The sequence below is a fragment of the Hippopotamus amphibius genome, chromosome 5 (assembly GCF_030028045.1).
Source record: "Hippopotamus amphibius kiboko isolate mHipAmp2 chromosome 5, mHipAmp2.hap2, whole genome shotgun sequence".
Taxonomy (NCBI): Eukaryota; Metazoa; Chordata; class Mammalia; order Artiodactyla; family Hippopotamidae; genus Hippopotamus; species Hippopotamus amphibius.
Window position 1 is genome coordinate 11,342,627 of NC_080190.1, and position 13,296 is coordinate 11,355,922.

The following is a 13,296-nucleotide window of genomic DNA, read 5'->3' on the forward strand; positions in this document are numbered from 1 at the left end:
CCTGGACTTGTGTGTAATTTTAAAGTATAATCCCCATTTGCGTTGTTCTTTATGTGAAGAGAGTTTAATAACAGAAGGGTCAAAAGTTGAGAGTCTGTTTTCTATATGTTTTATGGTCTGTAAAACTGAAGCTGGAGCAGAGTTTGAGAAGTGTAAGTACAATTGCCCTATTTGAGCAGGATTGTATGAATAGTGGGCGGACTTGGATGAGAGACTGGGGTATGAAATATTACTTATTAAGAGAGAACACTTCCAAGATGACAGAGGCAATCTCACTGTCCTCCATCCTCATGGATTCTGAAGAGCCCATTACAGAATGTGGTGAAATGCAGTCTCATCACTCACTGGGGAGGTTGAAATTGACAACCATCTCCCCAAAGATGCCTCTGCCGGCCTTTGTTCTTTCATTCAGCAAATGTTGATCACGTGCCCTCTATGTCAGGCACTGTCCTAGGCTCTGGGCAAAGCACACCCCTAGCTCATCAGGGCTCCGTGTTTAGCAGGAAGGGAGACAGAAAAGCTGGCAATGAGAACGCTGATATGGGTGAAGTTAGAAGAGTGTGTAGTGCTGTGGATGTGCAGAGAGAGGTGATCATAGTGACCTGGGCTGAGTTTGAAGGGAGGTTGTCTCAGAAAGAGCAATATGGAATCTCCAGATCATTTAGTCTGGAAGGGGAGAACTTTATGAACTTAGCGTATGAGGACGACTTAAGGAACCTTACTGTGACATTCTTTGGTGTATGTAGAACATGAATGGGTGTATCAGTTACCCGTTGCTGCGTAACAAATTACCCCAAGACCTGGTAGCTTTACCAGTGCCGTTAATTCTCACAGTTTCCATGGGTTAGGAATCCAGGTGCGGCTTAGGTAGTCTTCTGTCTCAGGGCCTCTCACAGGACTGTAATTATGGTCTCAGTTTAGGGTGGGGTCTCATCTGAAGGATCAATGGGGGAGAGTCTGCTTCCGGACTCACTCATGTAGTCGTTGTCAGGATTCACTTCCTTGCAGGTTGTTGGGCTGGGGGTCTCAGTTCCTCACTGGCCCTTGGCTGGAGGCCCCACCTTAGTTTCTTGCCACGTGGGCCTCTCCATAGGGCAGCTTACAGCATGGTAGCCGGCTTCCTGAGGGGGAGCAGACAAGACAGAGGAGAGTATAAGGAAGACAGATGTCACAGTCTTTGTAACCTAATCACGGAAGTGCCGTCCCACTGCTTTTGCTGTTTTCTACCGTTAAGCAAGTCACCAAGGGAGACGATTGTTCAAGGCCCAGATATCAGGAGACATGGGCATCAGTGGAGCATCAGAGAAACCTGCACAGCAGGTAAAACAGGGTATACATCAACTCAGACCTCAGGTCCCTAAGAACCATGTTGGAGAGGCTTTCTTGGTGGCAACAGTGTGACACCCAGGAGGACTTTCCTCGATGCACCTCTCACCTGTCATAACACACCAACATCACTTCAGATGGCACGTGAGTCCCTGCCCCATCTCTGCTGTGGTCAAATGGGGCTTCTCTCCACACAAAGTGCCCTGGAGCCCTTTCCTGAAATACCATACACAGTTACTCATCTTGAAAGGGTTAGTGTTTTTGTCTGTAAGAATTTTTGACTTTTGTTTTCACATTGAAAAATTACTTTCTAGAAGCCAAAACCCAGAGGATAATTGGGAAAGCCTAGGAGTAAATTTCTAAGTGCACGTGTAGGCAGTTTATGTGTGAAACAGATGTGAAGCACATCTGCTGGAAGGTGGATGCCTTTGAAGCTGTGGAGTAGAAATACTTGAGTTGTCTTCCACGACTGCTGCTCATGGAGGGAAGCAGTAGCAGGAGGACGATTTCTTTGTTCAGTCCTTAGACTGGTACAATGAGATTGGAGGTTGGTGGGTTTTTGTTTGTTTTCTGTTTTTCAAAGAATGGACAGACAGATTTCATTAGGTGATGCTGCTTGTAAAGGAAGAGTTAAATCACTAAAATCAGCACCCCTGGGATTGTTCTAACCACCAGACGTTCTCTGAAATCATAATTGATGCAGTTCCAATGATTTGTTTGAATACAACTTAAGTATAAGAAGAGTGGTCAAAATCCTGGTGGTTAATTCATTTCCTTCCTTAAGACAGCCTGGGAGATGAGTACAAAGGGTTGATGAGCCTCCAGAAACTCCTGGTCTCAAAATAAATAGGACCAACATCATTAATTATGGGTAAGGAGCTTTTTGCAAATCTGAATTAGTGATTACAGATATGCTGAAAGACTAAAGGTGCCTAATGAGGAAACACTGCTTGATTTTTAACAGGTGCAGTGGGTTTTGATTATTGATGACAACGTTCTGCTAAATGGAGAGCAGCTATGTTCTAAAAGCAAAATGAGGAACCTTTAGCCTCTTCCCAAGGAGGCACAGATGACCGAAGTATTTTTGTTGTTTGATGTTGGAGTCATTTCTGGAGTGAAAGAGGAATGGAATTTGAGTGTGTGGAGACAAAAACCTAAAATCTGTTTTGCTTTTCAACGAGAAGGGCAAAAGGGAGAGTATTACACCTTTGGAACGTGGGGTGCCGGCCAGCTGTGATGAGGGTGCCTCTCTTGCCCAGCTGGGCTTTCTCTCTAGAGAAAGAGGCTGGGACGGTGGGCCTGCGTGGCCTGGGGGGGTCGCCTCATCATTGCAAGGGGAGTCAACATGGATTCACTAAGGGGTTTTCACAACAGTTGTGGCATTGGTCATTCATTTGGGGCATACCAGACACTCTTAGAAATTCCACTGAATTTCCAGTGGGCCTCTGGGACTTGACAGGAAAAGACAGAGATCTCTTATTTTCTGGGAGAATATAGTTACCTAAAGCCTAAGTCTTGCTAATGACGTGTTAGACCCACCCCAGGTCCCCAGGTTCCCAGGCCATGAAGTCACTAAAGGTCGCAGAGGTGGAATTCCACCTGCGGGACAGGGTGGGGAGCAGGGAGCGTGGTCACAGTGGTGGGTTTTGCCTCTAATGTTCTCTTTGTTACCTACATACACTTGTAAGGAACCGTGTCTCTGGACATGTGACCCGAGGGAACTGTACTGTACAGTTTGTAGTTTCCTTTCCTCGGCACCTCCCCCCAAAGCAGAGACCTAATTGTTCACGTGGAGGGCCCCACTGACGTCTAAATGACCCCTCCTCTCGCTCCCATCCCTTTGCTTTTTTATTTAATGAAGAAGCAAAGTGTCAAGTTCTCCAAGATGTATTTTTCCAGAAAGCAAGACCTGAAATTTTCCACAAACAAAATTGTGTTATTTCTGTGATTTTCTTTCTTCTCCTTCATAAATCTCATTCCATAAACCGTGGCTGTGCTCCGGTGGCCCAGCTGCCTGTCTGGCTTTTTCTACCTGTTTACGGGTCAGGCACTTGGCCTTGGTCTACTGCATCATGCATATGTGGCCATTGAAGGGAGAAGGGACACAAAAAACCAAAACAAAGTCAGAGAGAATTATGAAACAGGACAGAAAGCTCATTTTAATTAAAGTGGCCCATAGAGCTCTTTGGTATTCTGTGTTTCAGTCTCATTTATCAAAGAACTCATGCTGAGCCATTCTTAGGTGATTGAGTCAAATTATTGTTTTTCTTCGTATGTGGGCAAAGGCTGGTTGGATGTTATTAATTTATTTATAATGGCAAAGCATGACTTGAAGCAAAGCCCTATCTCCCTAATTGTGCCGATGCCTGGGCTTTTTAACATCAGTTAAAAAGTTAGCTAAGCTCTGGGCTTCACATCACCTATGCTTAAGATGAGAAGATGGGATAGAAAATCTCCAACGTCTGATCCTTTCCAGCACTGAAACCTGTGATTTAGTAGCATAACCATAATGCACCGTCAGCCATTTTTCATCTTAAACAACAGCACAGATTTTTTTTTTTTACAAAGAGGTTGCCTTCAAGGGTAGGTATTTAGTAGGGCTCTGAACAGTTACTACAATTGAATGTAGGAAAGCAAGAAGGTGACTGAGATAGTTAATAGACCACTTCAAATTCCTACTCATCCCTAGGTAATGGTTTAGGCATAGAGGAGAAGAACATTCTTGAAAACTGTCTTTCAAGTCACTGACTAACTGTATAAGACCCAAGAGGGATCACGGGATAAAGCTCTGTCTCCCTAAACATGGCCATGGAATTGGCACAAGAGCCCGTGGCATCCAAGAGGTTAGAATTCCCACGGAGCCACCCGGCAGAGGAAAGGAAGCATTGTAGAGTATGGACTATTAGTTTCCAAGTACATTTCAGGTCCAAGAAGAGCCAACTGAAAAAAATTATTTTATCACAACAGAACTTGTTGTTTTGATGGGTAGGTTAGCTTTACATTTCCTAGGTTACTAACTGTTATGTTTAACCCCATATGCTTATTTGGAAAAATCACTACTAATGTACTTTTAATATATTTATTCTTTGTTGAGCGTTTTTTCAACCAAGACATTTCTGCTTTAATCTCAGATCCAGCAGACTGTGATGAGGAGCAGGTGTATGTTGGTACCTGCTGGCACGTATTGTCTGCTCACCTGTGCCTTGACTGTTCCAAGGTGCCTCCTGTATACGTGGCACTCTGTCCCCTGCACAGCCCAAAGAGGTGGGCGCTGTCCTTTTGCCTTTTTTTCAGATGGGGCTTCTAGGTGGTAGAGCTGTCATTCGGACCCAGGCAATTTTTGCTCTAAAGTTCATGCTCTTATTAAACTGTTTTTTTAAAATATGATTCCATGTTTTGTAAAAACAAAACAAACAAACAAACAAACATTGTTATGGTAAATGAAAGACACGGGGATAGTAATGGCTTCCTAAGAGCATGTAAATATCAGTTGCTGCAAAGGTGGGGGGAGGGGTATGATGCTATTTTTCCAACTTCCATGACCTGCATGAGATTGTATGTGCGTGTGGGGGGGGGGGGGGGGAAAGTACAACATAAAATTTGTCATTTCTTTTCCAAACATTTTCATCACCCAAAATAGAGACTCTATCCGTGAAGCATTCATTCCCTATTCCTCTGTTCCCCAGGCCCTGGTAGCCTCTCATCTGCTTTTTGTCTCTGAATTTGCCTGTCTAGGTATCTCATAAGTGGAATCGCAGGAAATTTGTCCTTTTGTATCTGGCTTATTTCACTTAGTATGTTCAGGGTTTATCCATGTTGTTGCATGAATCAGAACTTCATTCTTTTAAAAGAATGGCTGAATAATATTCCATTATATGGATATACCACATTTTATTTATTCATTCCTCTGTTGTTGGGCATCTGGGTTTTTTCCACCTTTTGGCTACTGTGAATGATGCAGCTGTGAACATGGATATTAATATCTCTTTTGACTCCTTGCTTTCAGTTCCTTTGGGTGTATACCTAGGAATGGAATTGCTGGATCTGGTGATTCTGTTTAGCTTTTTAAAGAAGGCCATGAAATTTTTAAAGAGTTAAGTTCTAAAGGCAGAGTGCCCTGTTGGCGGTCTGTCCCCAGAGCATGTACTGTCCCCTGTACTGTCAGGGAACAGGCATCGAAGAGAACAGCCTTGCATTTTATAATTCACTTCCCAGCCCCTCTGGCGAGATCCCTTGTTTACTGAGCAGAGGGAAGAGTTTCTGCAACGGGTCCTCGAAGACCAGAGTTCGCCCGGCCCTGTTCTCTGGACACCTCCTGAAAAGCAAACTTCTTGGCGTTTAAGCATTAAACAGGTGTTTGCCTCCAGGTCTGCGTGGTGATAGGAAGCCGTACGTGCCTCAACCCTTGGCATGTGTAAGCTCAGTTCGTATATACACATCCCAGAGGGATGGGTTGGAGTCCCCCAGGAACCACTGAAAATGGGGGTCTGGCGTGGAATAGTAAGCTTATATACATGCTAATGACAACTGGTTTGTGTTGAATTGCAGTTCATGGGGCACCTAATGAAGGCCAAGGTTAAAAGGGAGTGCTGTCCTTCTCTATAAGTTGAGCCCTGATACTGGTGGAGAGAAGCCTTGGGAATATTCACCCTCATATGGACACAGCGTTCCTCGACTTGGCACAAAGTAAAACTTTCAGTCCAGCTTCTGGGTGTTTATTCTGCTTGTTATCGAACACCTGGGTATTTGGAAATGTCCAGAGATTTTTGCAATGTGGAAAGCAAACATCCAGGTGACAGCTAGGTCTTTGACCTTTCACCTTTCACCTAGGTGTTTTGGTGTCCTACCAACTCAGTCGACATTCCCAGTTGTCAGCTGAAGGCTAGGGGTTTTACTTGAGACTTGGAGGCCTTAGGTAACAGAGGAATTCCGAAAAAAACCTGTCTGGGCCACCTTTTGTCTTTGCGATGACAGGGTGTGGAATGTTTGTGGATCCAGTTATTTGATTATAAGTAAGAGAGTTCAGGCCATTAGCTTCAATCTGCTTGGTTTCAGTATTGAAATGTTATTTTTAAAAGTCTTTAGTGAACATAGTTTTGAAACCCCATGCTCTCTCGTTTTGTTCCTTGGGAGATGAAAAATACTGATGAATTCCACAAAGATTTAGCCACAGGCAGGAATGAAAAGAAGGGGTTGTGCATGTGTTGGCTGGTGCAGGATTTCTCTCCTCCCTGGCTTTCGTGGTCGGTCTGCCAGAGACTTACACTTGCGGGGATTCCACCACAAAACCGCTACTGCCCTAGGGTTTTATTTGACTTTTTGTTGTTTTCGTGTGTGTGAGATTTATATTTACATGTGAAACATGAAAATGAGAAAAAAGTAAATATTTTTAATCCTACTAAATTATATAAAGTGTATTGCTAACAATTTAGTACTTTTTCTTTTTGATTTTGCCTTGTATACAAGTCATGCTTACAGATTCAGGCCTGTATGCACCAGGTTCTGTGTGTGTGTGTGTATTTTTTACAACATGGAATTGTGAATATACATATTTGCATTCAGGCTACTTGTTTTCATTCATCAATAACTGTTAATGATATCTTATCAGGACTGGACATAAGAATACTTCATTCTTTTTGATGACTGTCTACTATTCTTCTGGAATAAACTGTTCATTATGAATGAGTCTCCTCTTGGTGGATTCCAGTTTTTTTCTGTTACAAACTGTGCTTGAAGCAACAATTTTGTTATGTGCCTCCAACTAATCCTGCTCTTTTCTGTGTAGGTGAGATTTCTAGAAGTGGAATTAACTGGATCCAAAAAAAAATGTGTTGCTAAATTTAATAGGTACTAGCAAATTATTTTACAGCAAGATTTTTCTCAACTTATGTGCAGGTTATCAGTTTGAGTCTGTTTCCCTCCACCCTCACCAAGTACTCAATGACACTGATCTTTCTAATTTTTGTTAATCAACTGGTGAATAACAGTGTCTCATCATTGTTTTAATTTGCATTTCCCTGCTCCTTAATGAGGTTAAGCATCTTTTCATATGTTTATTGGGTATTCCCTCTTCTGTGAAAGCAAAGATGGTTTATGTGCATTTGACCTAACTGGCAGAAACATTGGAGCATTAAAAAACTCAAGGTTTGGGAGGGGGCGGGGGGTGAAGGGGAAGCTGAGACGAAGTGAGAGAGTAGCACAGACATATATATACTACCAGCTGTAAAATAGATAGCCAGTGGAAAGTTGTTGTATAACAAAGGGAGTTCAACTGGAGGATGGAAGATGCCTTAGAGGACTGGGACGGGGAGGGTGGGGGGGAGTCAAGGGGGGGGAAGTCGAGGGAGGGAGGGAATATGGGGATATGTGTATAAAAACAGATGATTGAACTTGGTGTACCCCCCCAAAAATAATAAATAAATAAATAAAATTAATAAAAAAAAAAAGCTGAGGAATTGAGAAAAATGTGCTGAAGATGACATCTTATATTTTTCTTTAGGTTTACCCGGAATCTTGGTATGGAAATGGGGTGTTTAAAAAAGCACAGAAATCTTTGTGCCTCTGTTCCCCATCTTTGTAGAATTACCGTCTGTAGTCTTTTAGCTTGTCATTAAGCAACCAGTAATTAATGGTAGGATGTCCTCTACAAAAGTGTCAAATACTCTGCCTGTTGGCGGCTTCTAAGTGCACCCATTGGAAAATGCCACAGCTCATAAAACTTGGGATTGGTGGTATGTCAAGGAATCAAATAGTGGAGCCGCAAGTGTAAGAAAATAAATGTTAACAGCACCATATGGGGCAATATCGATTGAGTACCAAGGTCTCTGGAAGGGCAGGAACACCCTGTTTGGTAAATGTGTTTCTCCTTGTGAAAGCATTTTATAAATGTTCACTTATTAACATTATTGTCACGCATCTCTAGGAAGTCAATATCCAGACAGCACATGCCCTTGTAGAGGGATCTTACGCGGAATGCCTGAGCCCCGACTAAAGACTGGAGCTGACCATATGCCCTAGGGTTAAAAAAAGGCAGCAGCATGCCACGCTGCATATGCCAAGATTTAATGTCTCGGGCAGAGACAGACCATGCCCTGCCTGCCCGGTTCAGGTTCAGCTCCATTTGGAATCTGCTCTGTGCCAAATCTGGATCCAAGCACAAGAAAGACATTGACAGTTTGGATGAGGTCCAGAGACAGGCACTAGCCATGATTAAGGGCTTATGGGCATGACATTTGAGCAGGGGCTCAAAGAACTGAATATTTACCGCAGGGCTAAATGCTGGATTACGTGGCTTGGTGACATCAGGGCCTGAGTTACCCTCCACGTGACTAACTCCTCAGAGGCCAGGAGAGTCCCCCATTCCTGATATTCCTGAGAGTTTGGGGAGGGGGAGGGTCTCATGGTGGGCTCATCTGCCTCGAGTTGAATCAAGGAGCTAGTACCTGCCTTTCCCATGCTCTGAGCCTAGAGCTCCAGGGGAGCCCCCAAGGGGCCAGGATTTCGAGAGAGAATTCTCCTTGTTCTGGAGGTTTTAGCATCTACATCTCCTCTTTCTGAACATCCCTTTGGTACCTTCTGCCAGGAAGCTGCTTATCCCTCCTCGGAGGAGACATAGCCTCTTGTTTGGGTTCTCCTAAAAGTCTGTGGTCCAGCCAAGCACAGGAAGTGAGTCTTCTCCAATGTAGAGAGTAGACTCCATTATAGGTCTGATGCCTTCAAGTTCATTTACTGCCAGGTATTTCACCTGGGATAGTGAGATGAAAGTCCTATCACCAGCTCCAGGACTTTAGACTCTGAAACAACCTCCATGGTTGTACAGGGGGGAGTTGGTTTCAGGCAGCAGCTGAAGCAAAGTGACTGTCTGCCCAGAACTCAGTCTTTTTTTTTTTTTTTTTTTTTTAAATTGGGGTAGAGTTGATTTACAATGTTGTGTTAGTTTCAGGGGTACAGCAAAGTGAATTAGTTATACATATACACGTATCCATGCTTTTTTAGATTCTTTTCCCATATAGGCCATTACGGAGTATTGAGTAGAGCTGCCTGTGCTATACAGTAGGTCCTTATTAGTTATCTGTTTTGTATGTAGTAGTGTGTATGTGTCAATCCCAATCTCCCAATTTATCCCTCCCCGCTTTCCCCCTGGTAACCATAAGTTTGTTCAGAACTCAGTCTTAATTTAGGGCTTGTAGTCTGTGAAGCAGAGGAGTCCAGTCTTCATCCCATGCTGCTTCCTAAGACTGTTAGTGATGACCGGCAGTCTTGTTTTTGGACTCAGCATCAATAACTCCACTCTGTGGTGATGCCTTGTGCTGAACTGAACGGCTGACATGAAAAGAGTTGTACTATAGTGCGTTCTTCTAATCTCTTACCTCTGTTGGCTCTGCTTTTCAAAGTGCACAGCTGCTCTGCCCTCCTGTTTTTATAATGGAGCGTTCACGAGATGATTTTCTTTATTCTCTAATTTAGTTCCTTGAATCACTCATGTGCTTGCGAAGGCTCTGCTGGCATTATCGGTTTTTATGTGATTAAGGCAGAAAACACTTGCAGTGCTCAGGGAATCATTCAGAAGGTCAGTTGGGATTCCTGAAACGATAGTTAAGAGGAGTAGGCCCTGCCTTTTTTTTTTTTCTTTCCATGTCTCCAGAATGCCTTGTCCAGAATGCCTTTAAAGAATGATGTGGATTTGGAGAGAAATAGAAAAGCCATGAACTTGAAAGGTGAAATCTGCATTTTGGTCTTAATAAGGAAAAATCATGCTTGCTTGAAAACCTGAGTCTGTTGAAATATTTTAAAAGCAAGGTGGAAACCTTAGACTCTAGTCTGTTTGCATGTTGACAGAACTAGGATAAGAATCACAATAACTTCTTTTCTCGTGCTGCTTATCTTTGGAAAGTCTCAGGGAGTTTGTAAACAGATGGATACGCAACTTAAGCTTCCTGAGGATTCATTGCTCCCATGTTTGGAATTCTGAGTGTATCTCAGGAACATGTAGCATCTATTCACCCACCACCAGAGATGGGAGAGGCAGACCTACATTTCCAGCTGAAACTTCCTACATTTCCAGATGAAACTTCTTGAGGTGCCCTGACAGCATCTGAGGGCCGTGGGGAAAGAGCTGAGAGACCTTCAAACCAGAAGGCTCCAGGAACAATAACAGCACCTACCTTGTGGGCTCCTTGAGAGAGTTAGGGTTAGAGTCGCTGAGGTGGAAAGGAGCACTCAGGGAAGGGCCTGATGTACAGTACATGTTCACTGGCATTGGCTCTGGGTGGTTCCGTGGTGCTGTAGGGGCTGAGGGTTGCTGAACACCTGTAGCTGCAGCTGTAGCCCACCTGCCCTAGGGCACTGATACTGTGGGTTAGTGTTAGGTTCCCTGGTCACTCAGCAGCTCCTGGAGGAACCCTCAAACCTATGACAATGACACACCTACTCCACACAGTTTTTTGTGTCTGCACATGTCAGTGTCAGCTGGCTAAATCTTCACCATGAGGATAATTAATTGTTTTCCTTTGTCACCAGTCTGAGTACTTATGAGGAAAATTAGAATTCAGGTGATTCTTCTCTTCCTTCCTTGTCTCCCTCAACTTCTTTTTAAATCAAGAAAGCAAAGCACCTGGTGTTCTTTACTCAGATTGTTCAGTAACCACCTTTACTCTCATCTTTTCAGGTGCGGAACCAGCATTGGAGCCTTATTATGGAAAGCGTGGTCCCATCTGACAAAGGAAATTATACCTGTGTGGTGGAGAACGATTACGGGTCCATCAATCACACGTACCACCTCGATGTTGTTGGTGAGTTTGCTTCTCCCCCAGTGGCAGCCACGTGCCAGCATGCTGCAGCTTGACTCATTTGAAATCGTGAAAGTGAGTCTTGTTTCTCCCCGTGCTCTCAGGAGAGTTAGTTTGTTATTCTTTCTAAATACAAGCTATCATTTGGGAAGGATTCTTCTGTCATTTGACAATGTTCTGTTTCCTGATTAGCTGAGTTTTATGTGTTTTGCATGATCCCCTTGGTTCCCAAGCATCCTCTTGTGTAATGTGGATGTGGTGTGAAATGTGCTGATGTTCCGGAAGCTGAGATTACTCTGAACAATGTTAGTGTGTGCAGGGAAAGGGTCTAGTTAGGCTGTAGGAGAATGTCATTTTTGAAAGATGGGCAACTATATCATGCTGGCTGAAGAGTAAAGGAAAAGGTATTATGATGACTGAGCTGATAGCTGGTTGGAGGAAGGTTAACATCAAGGGGCCCTTCAGTTCCATCAGAAGAAAGTCATTAGACTTTCTACAAGTCACTACAAGTTCAACGTCTGTTTCTAGAAGATATTTCTCCTGTGAAAAGGGAACTGTTTTAATGGGCCTATGAATACTTTTTTTATCAAAATGCTTAAATAGGCTATTTTAATGAAATATCCCAAGACCACATAGCTTGTTGTCCTGGAAACCCAAATTTTTCCCCAAGTCTGGTCTATTATGATGGGTTTTGTTGTAACTGATGAAGAAAGGGTGTTTCTCTGTCTTGTTGGAGGACTGATACACGAACACCTAGGAGATGTCTCATTGTTTCGGGATGGTGGGCTGAGATCTTTTCTTTGTAGATGCCATCTTTTGTCTTTGCTGTCTACCCTGACTCAATGGGGCCACCTGTCCTCGAGTCCTTGCTGTGGGTTACCTAATCGGTTCGCACATCTCCACATGCAGGTTGCTGACTCCTGTTAAGGTCTCAGCTCATTTTGCCTTATGTGACCCTTTGTAACCTGACAAATTCATGCCCACCTGCTGTGCATTCATAAACAAAGGCCTTCCTCCATCATTTCCTGTGCGTGTGCCCCTTGTATTATTTCACACGTGGGCATTTCTTCTTCAATAAAATATAAACTCTTAAAAAATATTTATTTATTTATTTTTTTATTTAGGCTGTGCCACGTCTTAGTTGCAGCACACGGGATCTTTAGTTGCAGCATGTGGAATCTTTTAGTTGTGGCATGTGGACTCTTAGTTGCAGCATGTGGACTCTTAGTTGTAGCATGCAAACTCTTAATTATGGCGTGCATGTGGGATCTAGTTCCCTGACCAGGGATCAGACCTGGGCCCCCTGCATTGGGAGTGTGGTGTCTTACCCAGTGGACCACCAGGGAAGTCCCAAACATAAACTCTTTGAGGAGAGAGACCCCATAGGTATTTGAATTGCCCAAAGAGCCATTAAAAACTTTGTAAAAGCTTGATTAACCAAATTACATAGATTTGGTTAATTGTAGTTTTAGGTTAAATGAAAATTAAATAGAAAACCATTTTAATTTTCTATCAGGTTAAATTAAATCCTTAAACTCTGCCTTAGAAAGCATGATACAGTCTTTATTTCCATTTGTAAGTGCTCCGTGAAAAAAGTAACATTTTGTTATTCAGAAACTTTAATGTGAAATTTGAAAGGATTTTGTGTAATGTAGGTTCTATAGACATTCATAAAAGCCTGAGTTTTAGAGCCTTCTTTTCTCACAGAGATATTTGTGGGAATCACTATGTACAGATATTTTACCAAACACACACTCAAACATGAGAAGAAAATGGTTAACATTTATTTTAGCATTGATGTGCCACAAGTCTGTTGATCAAAGAGCACAGGACTTGAACTTCCCCGGCGGTCCAGCAGTTAAAACTCCACACTTCCAGTGCAGGGAGCGCGGGTTCGATCCCTGATCGCGGAACTAAGATCCCACATGCCACAGGCACAGCCAAAAAAAAAAGCACATGACTTGGATTTCACTTTGGGCCTTGCATATCCTGAGTTTGACATGAAAGTGTTTCTATTTAAGGAAAGAAAACTTTGGGGCTAAAAGTTCTAAATACTTAATTTTGGAAATAAGTAATTTATTGTGGGACTAAAATGAGTGTGCTACAACAGTCTTTGGGGATCCTGGCTTTGCAGAGGTCTACAAATCGTTAAGACTGGTTGGGGCCATTCCAGGAATCAGGA

General features: G+C 43.1%; 1 protein-coding gene across 9 annotated transcripts in view; it reads left to right on the forward strand.

Annotated features, from left to right (window-relative positions):
* Positions 1-13,296, forward strand: part of FGFR2 (fibroblast growth factor receptor 2) — a 104,381-nt gene that overhangs the window by 39,009 nt on the left and 52,076 nt on the right. For all 9 annotated transcript variants that reach the window (XM_057736289.1, XM_057736292.1, XM_057736291.1 and 6 more), the window contains one exon: positions 10,994-11,117. In XM_057736289.1, coding sequence (XP_057592272.1) covers positions 10,994-11,117 — 124 coding nt within the window. The remainder of the gene's footprint in view (positions 1-10,993; positions 11,118-13,296) is intronic.